Consider the following 21154-nt stretch of genomic DNA (forward strand, 5'->3'; position numbering starts at 1 on the left):
CTATTGAATCCATGCATGAGATATTATGAGATAGAACACAAAAGCAAACCACGACCAAGGTAATTATCTGGTAAATCAAGCTAAAAAAAACATTTACTTTTTACTTGGACTTGTTCACAGTACAGAGGTCTACAGGTCGAATCCGGGCTCCAGCCTTTCTGTGTGGGGTTTAAATGTTGTCCCCATGCCTTCACGGGTTTTCTCTGGGTACTCCGGATGGACGGATGGATAAAATAAAAATGCTGGAGGAGCAAAACTGAGGCTACATGGATTTCTTCTGTGTACCCCCCGCCAATGAAACACAAAGCATTATCTTTCTATTCATACATCATAATGTATGTACACTTACGTCTCCTCGCCTCCTACGATGGATACAAGGTTGTAAAATGCGTGTTTTTAAAAGGAGAAACTGTTTGCTAACCTATCACCTCAACCTGCTTCAGGTATCCAAGCCAAAGAAACAGAGGCGTATCTTACTCTGGGAGGTAAGGTCAATTCGCAGAAATCTATCCTAAAATAACAGTGTCTTGGGGAGGCTCTTTCAAAATAAATTCATTCTTATTACAACACCACCAAAATAAACAGTTCCAGTGATAGTTTTACCACGGGTGAAAAATAAATTATTTAAGACAGAGTTATATTAGTAATTTAGTGTCATTATGCTTTGGTTTTAGAATAGTTTGTTCGTTCAATTGCTTTGTTTTGTTTTTTAAAGAATAAGTCAATTTCCGTTTTCTTCTGACTGACAATTGAACGGCGGTGTGGGTACTCTCATCGTCCGTTGTGTTTGTTGAGGTGGAAATGGCAAGAAAATGTTAGGCATCAAACGAGCCACACCAACATTTTATAAGTCTCTGAGCCGTTTATTTGCAATTTAAAGACTTATTTTGCCGCCTTGTTTCTGTTCGCCTCTGGAATGGAAGCGACCGAGTCACGAGCGCACCGGGTACAGATTGGTGGCCGGTAGTAGCGCGCACATTCGCCGGGGACAGAAGCACCGACGACAAACTGGGATCAAGTGACGGTCCCTTTCTAAAAGCGACGACGTCCAGCAGCAAAGCTGATGAATGACCCCAGTTGAGCTGTCAGCTGAGTGCCGGGATGATAACCACGTTTTTCCCAGTGAAGAAACTGCGGAGGAAGGGCAAATGTGTGCTGTTCGGGGCCATTCTGGTCGTCGCGGCGGTAACCGTTGTGTCCAAAGCGCGGTGGGGAGAAGGCACCGGTAAGTTTGGCAACTTCGGAAAAGGTTTTAACTATTGTTGACATTCAATTTTACTTTTAAGGACAGTCAAATAATTACCCAAACACACATATTTACTATAATAGCGACTTTGTACTCATTACATTAAGAAAACACTTGATCACTTTAACTTTTAATTTATTTGATTGACTTTTTGGTATCACCTGATGAATATTGCTTTGCTTTTGACTTAAAATATGATGAAAAATAGACACGTGTTTTGTTCATCAGTCCCTATTTAAGTTCACTGAAAGTCACCATTTCTCAAGTGTAGTTTATTGAGTTGGAATTCCTGTAAATCTCATAAAACTCATGAAAAAATATTCGATATTTACAATACCCTCCACATTTATTCGAACGGCAAGGTCAATTTCTTTGTTTTTGTTGCATACAGAAGAAATTTGGGTTTCAGAGCAAGCGATTGATATGAGACAGAAATTCACAAGTTCACCTTTTCTTTCATATTATGGACATCTAGATGTAGTGAACAACTCACGGCGGAAAGCAAAATAACAATTTGCACCTGTTGAAACTGTTGAAACTCCTGTAAAGGGTGTCGTCCTGTTTAAATTTATATAAGGGATTATCTCCTAAAGTGGTCATATCTTGCTGTGCGGTCAGATGTACCAAGAGACAAGGATGTAAACCAAACTCAGCTTTTTATCACATACCCGCTGTTGAAGATAAAAGACAGCGATGGGTATCAGCAACCAACCGAAAGGACTGGCAGCCCTCAAAGTATTTGAAGATTTGCAGCGATCCTTTTTCACAGGGTTCGTAGATCATATTTCCTATATTTTACTCATAATCATTAAATTACTGCGTGATGCTGAGCGCAAACATGGGATGGAATGTGTAAAAATACTAAAATAAAAATACGTCAATTAGCATTATAAGCAAGTTTTACCTGCTGCATCCTCTATTGGGTTAAGATCTAGTGATTGACTTGGCCAGTTTTAAGAGCTTACACTGCTGACAAAGTCCTTTTTTGTGTTCGCATAAGCAGCCATGTAAGGCCAAGCCATGACATTACCTGCACCATGCGAATTGAGCTTGTGTGTTTTGGATCACAAGCAGATCCTTTCTTAATCCATACTTTAGCCTTTCCATCACTTTGTTAGACGTTACTTTTGGTCTTATCAGTCAGTTGTTTTTTTCACACTTAATTTGTCTTAATGAGTGCAGCCTAACGCAGGTGAAACAAGAAAACAGGTTCCTTTGAAAAGAGACACGCCAGCTGTGAGAAAGTTGTCTGTGGGGTCTGCTGTTGGGGGGCTGGGGCAGGTCAGTAGTTCACGTCACCGTTTTACTCTCCACATCGGAGGGAAATGCCGTCTCGTGTCGGCTAACCGCACTTCCTGTCGTTGTCTTTACCTTTATTTGCACCGCATGAGTCTTAACAGAAGGGTGTCAGGGATGCAGATGAGAACAGAGTGGAAATGACAACACGACTCATACACTCCACCGTTTGCTCCCTTTGAACAAAGCCTGACGTGTAAACACATGCTGAGAGCTGAAATGCGAGGCAAGGGGGTCGTCTCGCTTTACATTCCTCACCTTTACATTGGAGTGACGATCGCGCTTGATGGTAGTCACAACGGAGAGGAAAATGCAAAAATGTCACATGGTGGAATTCAAAGGACTTGAATGCTTTCATGCTCATTTTTATGTTTTTAAAGATTTTTCTATTGAATTGAATTTGGAACCCAGTAAATTCGAGGTCATCAATTATTTCATAGATTACTCTGTAATGATGTAAAAGTGATGGGAAGTCCTGTGACGAGGCTTCAGCTTATTCAGTACCCGAAACAGCACCAAAGATCTTATTGCCTCAATAGTAGGCGTCTGCCGACCGTCCGGCCAGTTTGTCGTCACACTTATACTTTCCCATGTCCTTTTTTTCACCTTGAGAATCTTTTTCGTTTTTAAGTATTGCTCCCGAGAAGTCGCTACGGCCTGTGAGCAGCAAATGTTGGTGCGGTAAACACGTAAGTGGCCCAACATCGGCTACAGTTGGTGCAAATGCGATTAAAAAAATAGATATCTAATAAAATGTTGACCAATTCTGTAGTCAGTTGAACCACCGAATTATTCATTTAATCTAATGGCAGAATTCAAGGAAAGGTCCAAAAAAGGTCACAAGTGGTCATTTACCAGGAAAATCAATAATTCTGTTCATTTAAATTTGAGAGGATGAATAATGTCAAAATAGCATCTGAACTAGTGGGCCGCGTAGCGCATAAAGAACATTGTTGCCTTGACTTGCCCTTTTGAGTTTGAGCTATAAAAGTTTGCACAATACAGATTTTACAATGCGTTGTAATTTCTAGTTATGATGGTCAGAAACAAATTCCACCTGTTGCTGAACCTATCTATCTCTTTATTCTGAAAGGTTATGAAATACTGTATTATATGGTGACAAATACAACATATTACAACATTTCTGTAAGATATGAATCAAAATATCTTTTTATGGCATATCCTTGTCATTTATTTTTATAAAATTACTTCCCAAATTAGGGGGGGAAATGAATTGAAATTGGAAATCTGACTTGTGTTTGTGTGTGTGTGTGTGTGTGTGTGTGTGTGTGTGTGTGTGTGTGCGAGAGAGAGAGAGACCTCAATTTTTTTTTTAAGCGTGTACAGACAGTGTGGCGTGCGTGCGTGCGTGCGTGTGTGTGTGTGTGTGCGCGAGAGAGAGAGAACTGACAATTTATTTTATGTAGGTCATTTTGCTCCAGACGTAACTCTGGAGTGAGATATGTAATAAATTGCATTTAAAATTGGGATGATTCATTTCAACACTCTTTTTGGTGAGACTGTTTTAACATTGGCCAGTTTTGTGGGAACAGTCTCATCACGCAAATGAGATCATTTTAACCCACGGCATCAACTACAGAGCCAACACAAAGTGTGTACATATATCCCGGAGCACCCTTGTTACGCTTGCAAACGAGTGTAGCTGGTCCTTGCATGTGGCGCATGCAGCGGATACATCATCCGAATACTGTCGAGTCAGTTTTCCGTCCTCTGTCGTCATTAATGCAAACACTTGCTGTTGTGGTTTCCCTCGATGCTGCAATCAGGACCGGAACACGTTCGTTATATCTCGGCGGCTGAGAGGAAGCTAGCACGCGTCGCTTACCACAGCCGTGTCTCTTTGCACACACGCTTCGTCTTTGACCAATACGTTTTTTTTCCTTTTTTTTTTTTTTTTAAATGTTTTGCAGGTTACATGAACACACCGGGGGTAGTTAATAAATGTCCCACGAGGTGGAATGGCTGTGAGTGGTTGAAGGTGGTGATGCTCTGAACCGTGGAAGAAAAGAAAACACAAATCTACCGAGCAATTGCCCTTTTTCCAGACTCATGGCAAAGGGTGTAGTTCTGCACTTACCGGTACATGGAAAATAGCTTTGACATCAAGTTGCTTATCGACAAGAAAAGTACAGGCAAATGTCTGGCGAACGTTTGCCGAACTTTGCGAACCCTGACGATCCCTGAGAGGAGCGGAACATTGGCTGCCTTCGCAAACACTTGCAATTGTTTGCTGCTCAGGGGGATGGGGGCTTTTTAAGTTCGGGTCACTTCACATACAGTAAAGGGTTTAGGGTAGGGTTGGACGAGGATAGGAAAGTAGTACAGTTGATGCATTGTTTGGAGTGTTCTTTAAAAAAATAGAAAATATTACAATAAATACCAAGATATTTAACAAAATAGCTGCAAAAATTGAAAAATATAAGGCAAAAATATCAAAACATTGGTCACTGTTAATAATTTAAAAAAAGGGGGGCTGTCACTGTATCATATGCTTCTGTCTTCATGCTCTTCTTTGCCGTCTTCTACATTTTGCTTGACCGATGCTCGACGTAATTAGCAAAGTACAATCTCTGCTGTACTCTGCTGGGCCTTGTGCGGCCGAAGAAGGCGCCAGATGGAGATAAAAATACTCTGAACCACCACCCTAGCATTACGCGTTTCACCAAACGTGGCCCCGTGCTCCAAACCCCCGTGGGTGTGGGTGTCTCCGCCTCTGCTATAATAACAGCCTTCATTTTACGAAGCCTTGAAAGCGCTGTTTCCTTGGTCGTGTCTCAGCTACACCAAAATTGTGTCAATTGAAAGATGATAGAAGTGTGATTTTTTTTTTTTTTTACATGACATAATATATTTATTATATACCTTAGTGTCCGACTGACGAGGGGAAGCGCTTGAGAAAATGAGTGCATGGCTGGACTTCATCAAAGCACCAGTTTAGAATTCACCCAAAATGACTGTGTTCAAAAAACGATTTCCTTCCTTACACTTTTTCATGCGTACTGAAATGATATCTCATGTCCATGCAATTTTGTGTCAAGCGATTCATCGAAAGCAAAGTGCGGTCTATTTTTAGACAGCCTTTTTGAACTTCTTTTACTGGTTCCTGCTTGTTCCATTGCAGATGACCACGGGGGCTGGGGGAGCGCCACGTTTGACCAGAGGGTAAGCCCGGAAAATGTGGTGGTCATCGAAAATGTGTGTGTGTGTGTGCGTGCGTGCGAATGTGTGCCTGTGCACATGTGTGTCTGCATTTCAGCGTGCCTGTGTGGAAAATAAGGTGATGGAAACCAAAATGTATCAAGCTATGAAGGCAGTGACATTAATGAAGTGTGTGTTCCAGGGTGGAGTGGGCCATCCACTGGAGGATTCTGGATTTATGCCGCAAGCCTGGAAACCAGAGGTGTGCATGTGTGTGTCAATGACGTGTGTTTGTGTTGGTGTTTTGGTGTGTGGCGTGTAGATTTCCTCTTTAATTTCGTCTATTGTACTCATGACAATTAGCGAACTCTAAAAGTAAACTGCCTGAACATGTCCAGGTCCCATTTTTTTCTTTAGGATGCTAAGTTAGCGTCATCGTTGTTCACCTAAAGAAATAAATACAATTGGGGTGAGGAATGAACAAAATTTTGTGAAATGAGGTGACTAGAATGCCACAAGTGTTATTCAACGGATTGTCTGGATGCATCTGTGTTTCTGTTCCACATGTCTGCCAGTCATTCCCTCTAGTTAGCTTATGTTTCCGTTTTGATCTTTGAAGTTAGCTAAGTAGACACAGTAAGTGTCTGTCTGTCCGTCCATCTGCCAAGTTTTCTTGCGAGTTGTATTTATTTGTCAGTCTACTTGTCAAGTTAGCTTGCTATGCATGTGTCTGTATGTTTGTCTGTCCACCCGTCCGGTTAGTCTGCTGGCATCCGTCTGTCTTTAGAAACCAAGTACAAAACTTTGGGGTGTTAATACACTCGGATCTGATTTTCATATCAAATTAGTCACTAAAACAGCCCTTGACCAGCTGGAAAATATATCCGGACTTAAGGGTTGCATTCTCCAAACAGATTAGGAGGAACTTATCTATTCTTTTATCTGCAGTAGACTTGATTATTCTAACAGTCTTCTTCCTGGACTCCCTCAAAAGAGCATCAAGCAGCTGCAGCTTTTGCAGAATTCTGGAGCTCAGGGTCTGACCAGAACCAAGAACTCAGAATATATTACTCCCATCCTAAAGGCTCTACACTGACTCCCAAACAGTTATGGAATAGATTGTCAAATTCTGTTCGTTGTCGATAAATCACCGAATGGTTTGGGTCTTGAATATGAAATGAAATGCTAATAGAATGTAAATCCAGTAGGCCTCTTGAGATCTGCAGACTTGGGTCAATTCGTGGAGTCCAGAATTCCAAGTAAACATGGTGAGACTACATTTAGTTGTGAAGCTGGACGCAAATAGAATAAACTGCAAACAGAAGTGAAGTCAGCCCAGAGTGTAAAGGCTTTTAAATCAAGATTAAAAACTTCGCCCCCCCCCTGCTCACCCTCCCCCAGAAAAACCTCTGATTAAGGTCTTCTCATTTATATATTTATTTTACTTCTAGTAATTTTTAGAAAACCTATTTTAATTCTTCTTCTTTTAAAATGTTACATATGGCTTTTTTTTCCCAAGTTTTATGTTAATGCGTTTCAAAGCCATCATTGTCCATTCTTTTAGTCATTTTGGTATGCTACATTGCTTCTGACTGTCGTTAACTGTACTGTCTGTAAATGCTTTTCGGTGTTGTGTCTGAAATGTGCTATATAAATAAAGCAGCCTTGCCTTTAACACACAAAAGTGTGGATTGGCAGGAATTGCAGCCTTTTGAACATAAACAAATATTGAGTTGAGCAGAATTAACATCCTTGTGCGGCAACCTACCACTCTGCCTGTGAAGTCGTAATTATAATGACTGATGAAACTTTACGTTCACGACACGACAGGAGGCTGTCTTCATGCTGCTTTGTTCTCGTCCGCTTATAGTGTATGCACAGCACATAAGACATGCATGATACACGCCGAGCTCAAATAACGTGGCGTCTTTAGCAGATGTCACAAAAGTTTTCTGTTTACCTTCTGTTCTTTTGTTTGTGAGGCAGACCCGTTCTCACTTAAAGAGCCTGTAAAGTAAAAATGTCTTGTAAATTTTTACACGCCACAAAGAAGAGTGTTGTCAACCCTTAGATGCATGACCTGCCAATACCTGCACTTGAGCCCATAACCACTTCATAGGCCGCACCTGTTCCAAGATCATTTATAGAACAAGTTCCAAAGGAATCCGAGCAGCCATGTTACTTTCAATGAGAATGTTAAATATTTTTGATCCGCACACAAAACTGTGAATCATTTTCGAGCTGCATAGGTACTGTACGAGCTGTATGTGTCTGTCTTGATTAAATGATAAAATGGGAATTACAAAAAGCTGCAGAAATGCGAGCCCTGGGGTAATTTGTTTGACCCTACATATGCATTCAAGACTGCCACATTTAGAAGTACAGCACATTACTTAAAATAAGGCTTAAAAATGTGTGTCTTAGATTGTGTTGTAAGCTGATAGAACACTCTTCAGCAGGAGTGAGTGTGAATGGTTGTTTGTCTGATTTGTATTTCGTACGATCGGCTAGCGACCATTTCAGGGTAGAAGCCCACCTCTTGCCCAATGACATTTAAATAGGCTCCAGCGCACCCACAACCTTAGCGGCTCAGAGAAAGGATGGACTTTTTTTTTTTTTTTTTGCAATAGCATGTCATGATGTTGGCCACCGTACAATTATTGCTATTCATACATTATAAATGTATACAATCAGTATTTTTTTTGTGTTGAAAAAAGAAATGCTGAAAAAAATGACTTAGGCCTTTATTTAAGGTTAGTTATGATATGATTCACGATAATAACTCTTTTTTTTTTTCCCACTAGAAATTTAGATTACGATAACTAAAGTCACCCTCTGGTTTAAACCAAAGTAAATTTTCACAAAGTTTCTGCAGTGTGTCGCAGATTGTGCCGATAGGCTAGAACGGAGTTTGTGTGTGGGTCCTTGACAGTACAGAGACTGCCAAAAAAAATACATCTGTGGCACCGTTAACCTGCGGGCGCAAGTGTGCATTTGTGTGCTTCTGTTTTGCTGAAGTAGGTCAGACGTTTGCTTGATGAGTGACTGATAACGCTCTCTTCTCTCAGTATAAAGGCCGGGCCAATTTGCATGTGTTTGAGGACTGGTGCGGCAGCTCCACGGACAGGCTACGTCGCAACCTGCACTACCCGCTGTACCCTCACGTGAGTGCGAGCCTGCAACTGCTACACTCTACCTCATTGGATGTACAGAGTCATTTCCCACTCTGTTGAATTATTGTCAGTGCTCCACAACACGCTTACTGTTCAACATTGAGTGACTTCTGCCAAACTGTTCTGCTCATAGTTGTTTGCAGACTGGGTACATTCCACATCCATATGCTAGATCCTCATTTCCCATGACCTGAGATCTTGACCGCCTTTCCTCTTGCAGACAAGGACCACAGTGCACAAGCTCGCCGTCTCTCCGCAGTGGACCAACTACGGGCTCCGGATCTTCGGTTATTTACATCCGTACACCGACGGTACAACAACTTTGTTTTTTGTTTTTTTTTTGCCGTCGTGAATCGTACTTTCATGGCGGCGTCTTGATTTCTTTGCTATCCTCAGGAGAGTTTGTGTTCGCCCTGAGCTCTGACGATAACTCCGAATTCTGGCTCAGCACGGATGAGTCTCCCTCCAATCTGCGGTTACTCGCATGGGTTGGAAAGGTACAAACGTTTGCGGTCATCATAAAAGAAAAAGTGGGCTTCTCTCCTATTTCCTGTCTCTTCAGACTGGGTCTGAGTGGACAGCCCCAGGCGAGTTTGAGAAGTATGCCAGTCAGATCTCCAAAGCAACTCAGTGAGTCCATTTTGTGAGCTACCTGTTTACCAAAATATTTATGAGGCCCTGTACTGAATTTTGCTGGATTGTGGCGCAACAGTGACGCTCATTTGCATCGTACCATTCCCGCACCAAGTTTGGCCTCCCCGGTCTTGGCAGCAAGGCTGAGTGAAGGGCTCAGTTTTTTCAAGAAATTCAAGCAAAGCAATTTGGCCGGACTATGCAGAGACACGCGTGTACCACGTGAAAGCCAAAAGAAAAGAAGAGCTGCAGTATTGTTGTATTCACAGATTTGGGTTTGATGAATTGGCAAGTGAGGATTTGTTGTTGGCCCTGGTTGTCATGGTAACAAAGTGTCTGATGTGCACTGTCCCCTGGGAGGCTTGAGTACTGTATCATTTCAAGGAGACAGGACCACTCCTAAACAGGCAGAGTTCAACAAAATATCTAATTCAAAAATAAATAAATAAATCCATGGGTTATTTTGATGAATCTGACAGACGTAAGACACCTGAAATTGTGACTCTCAACCAGTGTGCTGTGGCACATCAGTGAGAGATCATCAGGTGTGCCATGGTAAATGATGTTAATCATGTTCATTATTTTGACAACACAATGAGTAATTTACAAAATACAAACTGCTTTCGTTCATTTGTATGTGCCAACCATGGATAGTAACAGGCTAAAGCTAAACAAACAAACTCTCTTCCACTTGATGAAAGGTTTTTAATTCACTCATACATTCACTTTTTGTGAATTGATTTGCAAAGTGGTTTGCCGTGAAATATTTTTTCCAATGTGCACTATGTGCCTTGACTCAATAAAGGGAGAAAGACACTGATATACATAAAGCATCTAGATATTTCATCAATAAATAATACCAAGAAACACAAAAAAATGGAATGCAATGCTGTGTATACTGTAGTGGTGCTTGTTAAAGTGCTGCAATAAGTTAAACAAAAAAAAACAGCCTCAAATTTCATACATGTATGGTAGAATCGGGAGATGATGGAAACGGTCACGATGAGTCAACTTTTGGATGCCCTTGTTGCTCATGTCACGGAATGTTTAGTCATCATGTGGTTGGCTGAAACCTGCTGGAAGATTTTGTTGGTTACACATATCAAGATGCTTGGGTTGCACCGTTTGCAAGTTGCAGCTGTCTCATAGTCGTGACGGTGGCCACCTTTGCTCGGTGTATTTATTATGCTCTGAAGACGTGATACGATGAGTCATGGCACAAATATGGGAAATTATGAGCCATTGTGATACATGTACGGTGGGGGAAATTATGATCGGATCCCCTGCTGAGTTTGTAAGTTTGCTCACTTTCAAAGAAATGAACAGTCTCTCATGTATATGCCTGTTTGTTAATTCTGGTCGTAGGTTGTGTGCAGGTCAAAAATGGATAAAAACACAATTGCAAAGTATCGGTTTTTGGAGTGATCCCCCAGCAAAATCAGTGAGTACTTGGTGGAGAAATGCTTGTTGGCAAGCACGGCAATGAGACTATTCTCATCATTGGGTACCAGGATTGCATACAGCTCAGGAGCGATTGTCGCTCATTTATCTTTTGGGAACATGAGTTTTCTGCTCCCTCCACAGTTTTTTTAAATTTTGGTTTGCAGTCTGGCCATTTGATTTATGCCATTTGACATTTGCTCTTGGCGAACGATGTTCTGCCTTTTACTATTATCAATAAAAATCGAGTTTGAGACTTCTCATTTCTTTCAGCAAACCAAAAAAATTCAGCAGGAAATAAAATAATGACTTCCCCTCCACTCTCTGTGTAAACATACACAGCACAGAAACTCAAACACACAATCAAATCGTAAATATGAAGGATTAACAATTGCATGTTCCTGCTAAAATAAGATACCGGTACTTCTGCTTTACAGGCTTTCTGCTCATCGGAGGTACTTTTTCGAAGTGATCCACAAGCAGAATGACAGAGGCACCGACCATGTGGAAGTGGCTGTAAGTACCTCAAATAGTACCTCAAATTATTTATAGTGCCCCAAAAAAAATCCCAACTTTTTTTTTTTTTTTTTTTTTATGTGAGCATTCAAGTGGACACTACAACCAAACTCTCTGTGTTTATTTTGCCACAGTGGAAGCTGTTGGATGAGGATTCCAGGTTTATGGTCATCGAGTCCAAGTACATCTCTCTCTATGTCAGTAAGTATCACGCGCATTGAGATCATAACACACCAAAGCCCACCATCAGATTCCTTTGAGCAAGTCGATCCCATTTTCAATAGAGTTTGTCTTCATGAGGGTCACACATGAGCTGGAGCCTATCCCAGCTGACTTTGTCGTTGTCATTGTGCGGCTCATCAACTTCCCACAATTCTGCGCAATTAGCCTTGTTGTTGAAAAGGGGCGCACGCCAGGCATTGTCTCACCCTCGAGAACACAGGTGTCAAACTCAAGGCCCAGGGGCCAGATCTGGCCCGCCACATCATTATATGTGGCCCGCCAAAGTAGATCATGGGTGTCAACTTCCATGATAATTTCTAAAATATGTACCGAAATGTCAAATTGTCAGGTACCGGACCCTGTTAAACTCACTTGAACAGTAAGCGAACAAACAACAAACATATCGTCGACTGATTTCAAAACTAGTATAATCCATCAATTTGTTGTGGACAAGTAATCATACGATGTGATGATTAAACGTCAATTCGGCCCTCCGAATTGACGAAACTCAAAAGTGGCCCGCGACAAAAATGAGTTTGACACCCCTGCTCTAGCATTCTAGTTAATAACCTGGTGAAAAATTCTACAGCCAACTCTCCTTGATGCTTCCATACCTCCAAAGGTATGACTTGTCATTTTTCATCCTTTTTTAGCACCCGTCTTTCTTCTTCCTTCCCAATCATTGTTATTTACCTGTCCCCAACACCTCTCCTCTACTTTTCCTTCTGTCTCATTTTCACCAATCACCAACTGCTCAAAGTATTTCCATCTGTCTAGCACACGACTTGCACCGGGCAACAAAATTCCATTTCTATCACCCTAACCTGCTGTACACCTGTTCATTCTCATGTCTGGCCAGCCTGGACAGGTATTTCTCATCTTTGCTGTCAAACCTGGCATACATGTTATCGTATGCTTCTCGGTGTCCCACTTTTTTTTTTTCACCAACTCTTTTCCATGTATGCTTTCTTGCACGTTCTGCTTTCACCACCAAAATCTCCTTTTCCCCTTTTCCTACCAGAAGACATTCCAAGCACTCTCCTGCCAGTCTCTCGGATCACCTTGGCTGTAGAGGTCCAGTCTTCTGGAAGCTCCTCCTGCCCACCGACAATCCAATAATAATCCTGTCACACACTGGCTCATGATCCACAAAAAAATTGACCTGTAAGCTTCTGCTTATTTTTTTACCACTCTGCGCCTTCTTCCCGCAGATGAATCAGCACTGCTCATGAACGACGTTGCGCACATCCCACAGACGGCCGCGAGCCACCGACGTCGCGCTTCACGGAAGCACGACGCCGCCACGATAGACCTGCTGTGGGAAGACCCCCGAGATGCTCTCAACCAAGGTGCGGGACTGTTTCACAGACTCGAAAGTTTCTTCCCTTTCTTCCTTCCCTGACATTCGTGTACCATGTTTGTCGCCAGTGCCTTTGATCGACGACAGTTTCCTGCAAGGCATTCTGCCCAGCTGCGAATACAAGCCCAGCTACACTATCAAAGACTTCCCCCTCACTCGATACCAAGGACTCCAGTTTGTATGTATCGCTCCCGTATTTACACGAGGCTACGTTTGCACAGCCAGACTACATTTGAATTTGAATGCGCTAGGGCAGAGGTCCCCAACCTTTTTTGCCCCACGGACCAGTTTCATATCAATATTTTCAGGGACCGGCCTTGAAGGCCGGATAGATACAACAATATAATATGATATGACCTGCATGAAAAGTGTGGTATTTTCGAAACAATCATAATAAACATGAATCATGACACGAGGAACGTCATTCTCTGGTTGTATGTTAACGTTTAAACGCGCCTTCAAAATAAGATACGCCGCAAATAAAAAGTGCATGAAAAATACGACTCACCTCAGAGTAGGCTTGGTGCGTGTGAATCTCCCGTTGAGATAAAGCCGCGTTTGAAATAGGACTCCTTATACTGTCTATTAAATGTAGCCTTCTCGTTCTTGAAAGTCGTAGGCTCCTCTTCTGTCTCCTGGCTGGGCCTTTTCACCTTACGGAGGAAAATTTCCAAAGACGTTTGTTTTTTTTTATGCGGTAACCTGTCACATGACCGAGAAGCGCGCATTCACCTGCATCACGAGTGACATACGGTAGACGAATATAACAGAGAATTCAGTAATTTTTCAAAATAAATCTTTCCGATTCCGAAATGAATAAAACGGAAGGAATGTAATTTATTTATTCTTTCTGTGCGGCCTGCCATCAAATGACGGTCCGCGGCCCGGCGGTTGGGAACCCCTGCGCTAGGGGGTGAATACTGTGGGTATTAATATTATTAATGCCTCTTCATTACTCGGCATTCTTATTCTAGTCAAGATAAAATTTTTCATATGGCTCTTTGACAGCGTCTCATTCACTTCTTGGATCTGTACCCAATGTTGTGGCCACTGACAGTATGACTCCCCAGGTCCACATGTCCTACGTATATCCCAACGACTACACTCGACTGACACACATGGAGGGAGCGGACAGCTGCTTCTACCCCGAGAACCCCAACTACATGAAGATGTGAGTAAATGTCTGTAATGGTAAATGTCTACTTTTCTTTGGAGACTGAAATCATTTTTCTTTGACATTTTAGCTTTTATTTCCTGAGCAGAAGTATTGGAACAGATAAACCGATTTCATAGATTTGCGTGAGAGTTCAGATTGAATCTGTTTGTTCCAATACCTGCATCATGGCTGCGACTCATTGCTATCAGCGAACTTTTTCCCAACATGTTCCATTTCTCTTGCTCCTTTACAAAATAGGCGGGTCACAAAAATTGTTAGCTACTCAATTGTGCATCGGATCGAAATACTAAACAAAAATGTTGATCTCTTGCTTCATCTTATGATGTTAAACCTAAATGTTTTTAAGTAAAAAAAAAAAGGATTATGACAGAGAATTTCACGAGAGAGATGGAAAGGGATATGTACTGTGTACTGTACATTTAAACGTGCAACTTCTTCTAGGTTTGGATTTTCTCGATATATGAGACTAGATCGACCTGGTGAGCTGGAAAAGAAAAACACAGCCAGTGGTATTTTTTCTTCTTCTTCAAAAAAAATTATATATATTTAACTCTTTTTTTCTCCTTTTAATGACTGTACATTTTCTTCTTTTTATCAAATGGTTTTCTTTAAAATTATGTTTTTAATTCATTTTCTTTTTCCTGTCTGTCTAAATTACATTAGAATACCAGTTCACACCTTCTCTCTGTCTTCTTATGTCAGACTACGGCTTCAAGAAGAGAAAGTCAGTTCTGGAGGAGGACTACGAATTTGGCCAGGATACGTATCTCGGCCAGATTGAGGCCAAAGCAGCCAAACATAGGCATCATCCCTCCGACTATGGGAACGATTACGATTATTACTCCCTGAAACGTCAGCGTAAACTCTTCTCCTTGCCTTTAAACGACTCCAACCACACCTTGAAGAAGTCACCTTACGGCAGTCGTGATAAAGCTGAGATGGATAGAGGCGTCGTACGTCAACAGACGAAAGTAGCTGAGATGGCTCATTTGGTGGCAACGCAAAGCTCCCAGCGGCAGAAGCGACCAGCGGTGAAAATAGCACCAAACGTAAAACCAAAACAAAAATCTGCAAAGGGGCCAAACCTTAAAACAGTAGAAAAACCACAACAGCTCGAGCCCCTCTTAACCAGAAAGAAGCTTGCTCCAAAGCACATCCACTCCAAACGGGTGGACATTAAAATGAAGAAAACCCAGACGAATAAAAAGTCTCTTCAGCCTACCAACACTCCAAAGCCGGCTCCCATTCAGTTTCCCAAAAATGAGGAGCGGAGGAGAGACAGCAGATGGAGCGACACTGACACTTTATGGGGACCAGGAGGAGACGAGGACCTCACCCCGGCACCCGTGTTGGACGCAGACGTGGACTGGAGTCAGACTTTCCAGGTCCTTCACGTGGACCTGCAGGCCATGCGCCCCGACTGGATTAACTTGCGCTGCAACATCTCAGGAAACCTGCTGCTGCACTCCAGTGACGCGCTGCCCGTTGTCACAGCTTTTATGGCTCAACTCAACAATAACCACGGAGAGTGAGTGTCTCATTTTCTGAATGGCGTCATTTTCTGTCTAATTTGTGTTTGTTTGTGTGTTCGTGCAGCCTCTTCAAACTGGTGCGTGTGGTTAACGTGGAAAAGCATTTAGATGGCACCCAGGGCAGCCGCTACCTCCTGGAACTGGAGCTGAAGGACGCCCAGGGCCAACCGCTGCGCCTGTCGCACTACATCTACACCCTCCCGATACGCCATCACCCGCGCAGCCAGGACCTGGACTCCCAGCGGCCCAAACCTCAGCTGGTGCTGTGCAACCCAATCGGCTTCCGCTGGAACCCCGTGGCCGTGATCCATTTCATCGTGCCGGGTATGGTACGCTTAGTTTGAGGTGACCTCAAATTCCGGTTGTTGCATGAACGCAAATCGGTGGGAATTCCGTGCAAAACTGCAGGTTTGTCTATTATGAGGAACTTGTATTTGTATCTGGAAGAAAAACCTCTGCTCTGAATGACCTGGCCCATCAAGTTCCTTGAATCGTCGATGATTGAAATAAGGTGTGTGTAGGCACTAAATGTCTCCGTGATGCTTGTATGCCTTCCTCAGTGAGAAACCAGGCTCGCTGGGTGCAGCGGCTCATCGACGACATGGCGGGCTTGTTCAAGGCGACGGGTGACACCAACTTTAACCTCATCATCGTTGACTATAACAGCACCGATATGGATGTGAGAGCAGCCCTCAAGAGGTCCTCCCTGCCCAGGCAAAGTGATCTCATTTCAAAGTTCTGCCTGAGAGCGTTAATGGTGATGCTCTGCAGCTCTATATCACTGCAAACTATTGCTGCAGTAATAGCCATACAGTGAAACTCCTCTACAATGAAACCTACATGGGCGAAATTACCCCCTAGTGTGAAAAAATCTTCATCATTAACACCATTCCCATTTTCCTGCCCCCATACAACGAAAAACCCCCCTGTTGCGTTGTATGAAATCTTTTTCTCTGCTCTTGCCTCGCGATGAGATTCACTACAACGAAGTCTAATCCAACAGCGACCTCTACTGCTTTGTTCGGAAACGGCAACAGCAACCACCACACTGGTCTAGACATGCGCTGTTGTCCAGGAAGTATTTGTTATTGTTAGTTTCAGACACAGCAAAAACGTTGCATTGCTAAAATGGCTACAAAACGGACCTTAGGATGTCAAGAAAAGAAGAGCTCTGACCCTGGAAGAGGGTAAAAGTGATCAAAATGAAAGATGGAGGAAGCAAAATAAAATACATTATCCAAGAAATTGATGAAAGTGAAAGTGAATGCTGATCGTAAATTTCGCAATTTCTTTCCCTTTTTTTCTTTCTACACTGACTATATGAAGTGTCAAATAAGTTTATGCTCATACTTATGCACTATTGGAATAAAAATAAAGAGTAAACATCCGTTTGTGTGTGCGTGTACACATCCGGTTTTGTGTGTGTGTGTGTGTGTGTGTGTGTGTGTGTGTGTGTGTGTGTGTGTGTTTATATCTGAGCTCATATTTGCTACAGAGAAACACCCAATTTGCTACAGTGAAAAACCCCCTGTTGTGAAAAATTTCTTGCTGCAAACATGATTTCGTTGTAGAGGAGTTTCACTGTATTTATAATGTAAAAGCCCTCTTGACGTTGTTTGTATTTTAATGGTGGTTAGATAGCGTTATATCAGTATTGTTCGAGGGTGTACTTTGTCTGGAAATCCTTTAGTACCACCGCTTTAGATCATACTAACAATGTGTCCGGTGAGCGTATCCTCACACCATGACAGTCTGTGGGTTTTTTTTCAGGTACCAGTATCTGAAGCTAAGTGGCAACTTTGAGCGCTCTGCTGGTCTCCAAGCAGGCGTCAACCTGATAGATGTGAGCCGCCGTGCCCGAGCTCTTGAACCAAAGAATCATCTCTGTTTGAACATTGTTCTTTTTGCCTTTTCCCCTGCCTTCAGGACGACCACAGCATTGTGTTTCTTTGCGACCTCCACATCCATTTCCCTCCCTCCATCATGGATAGCATTCGGAAACACTGTGTAGAGGGATTCATGGCTTTTGCGCCCGTGCTTATGAGGCTGGACTGCGGGGCAACTCCATTGGAAGGCAGAGGTATGAGAGGAGCAAGAAAAAAAAGCCCGAGATGTACTGTGAGTGTAGCATGACACTGTGCTCTGTGTGGCAGGTTATTGGGAGGTTCACGGCTTTGGCTTACTGGGCATCTATAAGTCTGATCTGGATGCGGTGGGAGGAATGAACACCAAAGAGTTCACCGACCGCTGGGGAGGGGAAGACTGGGAGCTCCTCGACCGGTTTGTTCAAGTTTACTGTAATATACATCCACTAGGGTTGCCGTGACACCAACATGTTGACTTTGATATTATAACTGCACAGAGTGCCTCAATACCGGTACTGAAATGATACCGTGGCCAAATTAAAGCATCAGTACAAAGCAGCCAAATTAATAATCAACAGTTCAACAATTCAAATTCTTTGTATTCATGTAAAAAAATGACAAAGGATACAAATTAGAAATACATATGGTATAGTTGAAAATCTAGATACACTTTTTGAATAATTGAAGACTAAACATTTTACATTTTTAAACAGTAACAATAGTTTTCCGTACATCCAGTGGTGGACAAAAGTCTCAGGCCATGAAAAGATTTGTTGTTTATTATTTCAGCTGTCAGGCAGTATAAAATCTCATTGAAGAAATATTCAACGTGTTTATAATTCTACATTTACCGATGGACAAAATGGATAAGCCCGCGCCAATGTCATTTTAAAAGTTTCAAGAAGGTCAAATTAAATTCAAATTGTAAAGGGCAAAATGCATTTTAGGTTAGGTGAATATACCCACATTTTCTAAGGAGTGTAAGAAAAAAAAAGTACCCCCCCCCCCCCACACACACACACACACACACACACACACACACACACACTCTGTCTCTCTTTTTCCCCTTTTGGTCTCATTGCTGCAGGATCCTCCAGGCCGGACTAGAGGTGGAGCGGATCCACCTGCGCAACTTCTTCCACCACTACCACTCCAAGCGCGGCATGTGGAACCATCGCATGCCATCCGGTCCAAGCTAACCCGGTCAAAACCTATTCGAGCACCGCCCAGAGCACTTTAACAGCTGGAGCCTGCTGCTTTCCAATTTTTGTGACTACTGATCAGCACAACAGCGTGACCTGGGAAGGTCATTGCCATGGCGATGGTCCTGATAACTTCAGAGTTGTTTCCACTGGATGTACGACAAGGAAGGTACTAGCCAACATAGGTTCAACTCAGTATGCAAGCGCATTAATACCTGTGTAGTGTATGTCGCCGTCGGCAATATACTCTGCCGGATGCAACGCTCCGTGGATAAATACACATCAATGTCTTAAATCTTTCACGTTAGTCTCAACTGGAAAAGTTGGGGGGGGGTTCTGTAAAATGTTAAATTTTTGTCAGCAGATGGTGTACGTGATGATTTAAATTATGGACAACTTAACTTATTCTTGCCTTTTTTAAAAGTGCATCCCTCAATGTATCTGTTTGAAATGTGCTCATCAGTCTTAATATTTGCTTTACTCATAATAATAGTACAATAGTAATATTGTGTCGTATTAGCCAAAGATGATCTGGACGTTAAAAAGTAGGGTTTTTTGTCTAAAAATGGCCAAAAACTCAGTACCGGTAATTTTATTTCTTTTGGGAAATGTAGCAAGCATAAATCACACTTAATACAATTTTCATTTCCAGTGGAGGAAAAAGTGGTAATTGCTCCTTACCGATATGAGCTGAGCCATGTGTTTTCATGTGTCTGCGTTTTCTGATTGGACAGATTTTTTTCTGAATAAACTTGCTTGGGGTACAGTGGAATTATTTCAACCGAGTGCAGCACAGTCATGTTCCATGGTGGGATTGACTCGGTACTGCATTCATTGTGTAAAATCCATTATTTGACGCATTTATTATGCATTGAAGGATTCATTGCAGAATTTTATTTTCTTTTAATTTACTTTGTTCTTGTCATTATTATTTCCAAAGGATTTATGTTACTTGCAATGTTCCTCTCGACTTTTGTACAATGTGAGAGTCTTCTCTCAGGGTCTGTTTTCATTCACACTGTCTTGACACATTTCACAATTAAATTTATCAAAACAAATGTCCTGGTTGCGTTCGTTTGATTTCATTTGCAGTGATTTCACGTAATTTGCCCTTCTGATAAGATAAGATAAACCCTTTATTAGTCTCGCAATGGAGAAATTCCCAATTCACAGCAGCAAAGTTATGAAAGCAAGAAGTAGAACCACAAAATATACCTGTAGGAGCTGCTGGAAAGGCAGTTGGGTTGTTTGGAGGTTGGTTGAGGGATCATCTCTTCATTTTTATGCTATGACATCACCTTGATACGTCGACATCTCTCATTAGAATCCAGCATATCTGTCCACAAATGAAAGTGACCGCATTAAGTGATGTTGAAGATCAATTGAGTTGATTAAGTGGCAGTTATTTTCAAGCTTTCATTCCTTTTCTACGCTTATCCCCATTAAGTTTTGTGAGTGAGCTGGAGTCTGTCCCACGTGCCTTTGGGTGAGGGTTTTCCCATCTAATATCAGCGCATTTGCACTTTCACACCTCGGGAAAGTTTTTTTTTTTTTAAACAAATTAAAAAGTTCAACAGACGTGAGAATTTGGGGGGAATTTGGAAGGAAGGTGGAGTACCTGCAGAACACCCTCGCAATCACTGGAAGAACAAGCCAACTTCACATACAAAGAACCTCATAACTGTGAGACATGTGAATCACTCATACATTTTCCTGCCCCTTCTGCTGTCCCAGTCTCAGAAAGTCCTTGTTTTTTGGACCTTGCTTGCAAATGCAGACTCTGCAACAAATACAATGAACACTCTCAAAATAAGTGTTTGCAGCAATTTTAAAGTCATGTCATGGTAAACATTTTGTTCTGATTAAATGTGGAACCAATGCAGATTAGGATTCAACTTCAGTAATAGTAAAAGATTGTTTTGAATTTTCCCTCGGATGCATTTTGGAGCAAATAGGTTCATTGCTGTTTTTAGTTTTTTGAAAATGCAAAATGACTTCACTTCGGTTTTACTTCAATCCAACGTCACAAAAATTGCAACAAGTGGCGCTCCTATGTCACTGTCAGACGAGTGTCCATGATGCAGTACATTTCTATGCACATCATTTGTGTCAAGGTGAGATCCATCTTCAATCAACTGCGAACGTTCTCCCGCCATGGTGGTGACAGATAAAGGAGTTTCACTGCGTTCATCCAGTTGACATGTTGGAGCATTTTCTTATGTGCAAATGTAAAATCTAAGCAGCTTCAAAGGAAGTGGCAGCACATTTAGTATTGTGGTGTAGTTTTTAAATTGTAACATAACATAACGTTTTTATTATAAGAGCGTTAACAG

At 42.1% G+C, this 21154-nt stretch overlaps 1 protein-coding gene across 2 annotated transcripts; it reads left to right on the plus strand.

Moving 5' to 3' along the window:
- The first annotated feature begins 738 nt into the window (after window positions 1–738).
- Window positions 739–19875, plus strand: b4galnt3b (beta-1,4-N-acetyl-galactosaminyl transferase 3b). 2 transcript variants are annotated; one of them, XM_019890359.1, is made up of 20 exons: window positions 739–1249; window positions 5685–5725; window positions 5904–5963; window positions 8770–8865; window positions 9095–9185; window positions 9271–9371; window positions 9437–9504; window positions 11385–11463; window positions 11598–11664; window positions 12897–13034; window positions 13114–13223; window positions 14116–14216; window positions 14664–14731; window positions 14925–15750; window positions 15819–16078; window positions 16315–16468; window positions 17525–17597; window positions 17681–17834; window positions 17908–18034; window positions 18707–19875. In XM_019890359.1, the coding sequence occupies exons 1-20, from the start codon at window positions 1102–1104 to the stop codon at window positions 18816–18818; spliced, it is 2874 nt and encodes a 957-aa protein (XP_019745918.1). In that variant the 5' UTR covers window positions 739–1101; the 3' UTR covers window positions 18819–19875. The 2 variants fall into 2 exon arrangements, with proteins under 2 accessions (XP_019745918.1, XP_019745919.1); XM_019890360.1 differs by having other exon boundaries at window positions 740–1225.
- The last annotated feature ends 1279 nt before the right edge of the window (window positions 19876–21154 follow it).

The sequence above is a fragment of the Hippocampus comes genome, unplaced genomic scaffold, assembly GCF_001891065.2.
Source record: "Hippocampus comes isolate QL1 unplaced genomic scaffold, H_comes_QL1_v1.1 scaffold88, whole genome shotgun sequence".
Taxonomy (NCBI): Eukaryota; Metazoa; Chordata; class Actinopteri; order Syngnathiformes; family Syngnathidae; genus Hippocampus; species Hippocampus comes.

Bases quoted from the DNA above. Each gene is read 5' to 3' on its own strand.
- b4galnt3b (XM_019890359.1), top strand. From the start codon at position 1,102: ATGATAACCACGTTTTTCCCAGTGAAGAAACTGCGGAGGAAGGGCAAA. The intron at 9,372-9,436 runs GTACAAACGTTT...CTGTCTCTTCAG, and splicing joins TACTCGCATGGGTTGGAAAG to ACTGGGTCTGAGTGGACAGC. The intron at 13,035-13,113 runs GTGCGGGACTGT...GTTTGTCGCCAG, and splicing joins CCGAGATGCTCTCAACCAAG to TGCCTTTGATCGACGACAGT.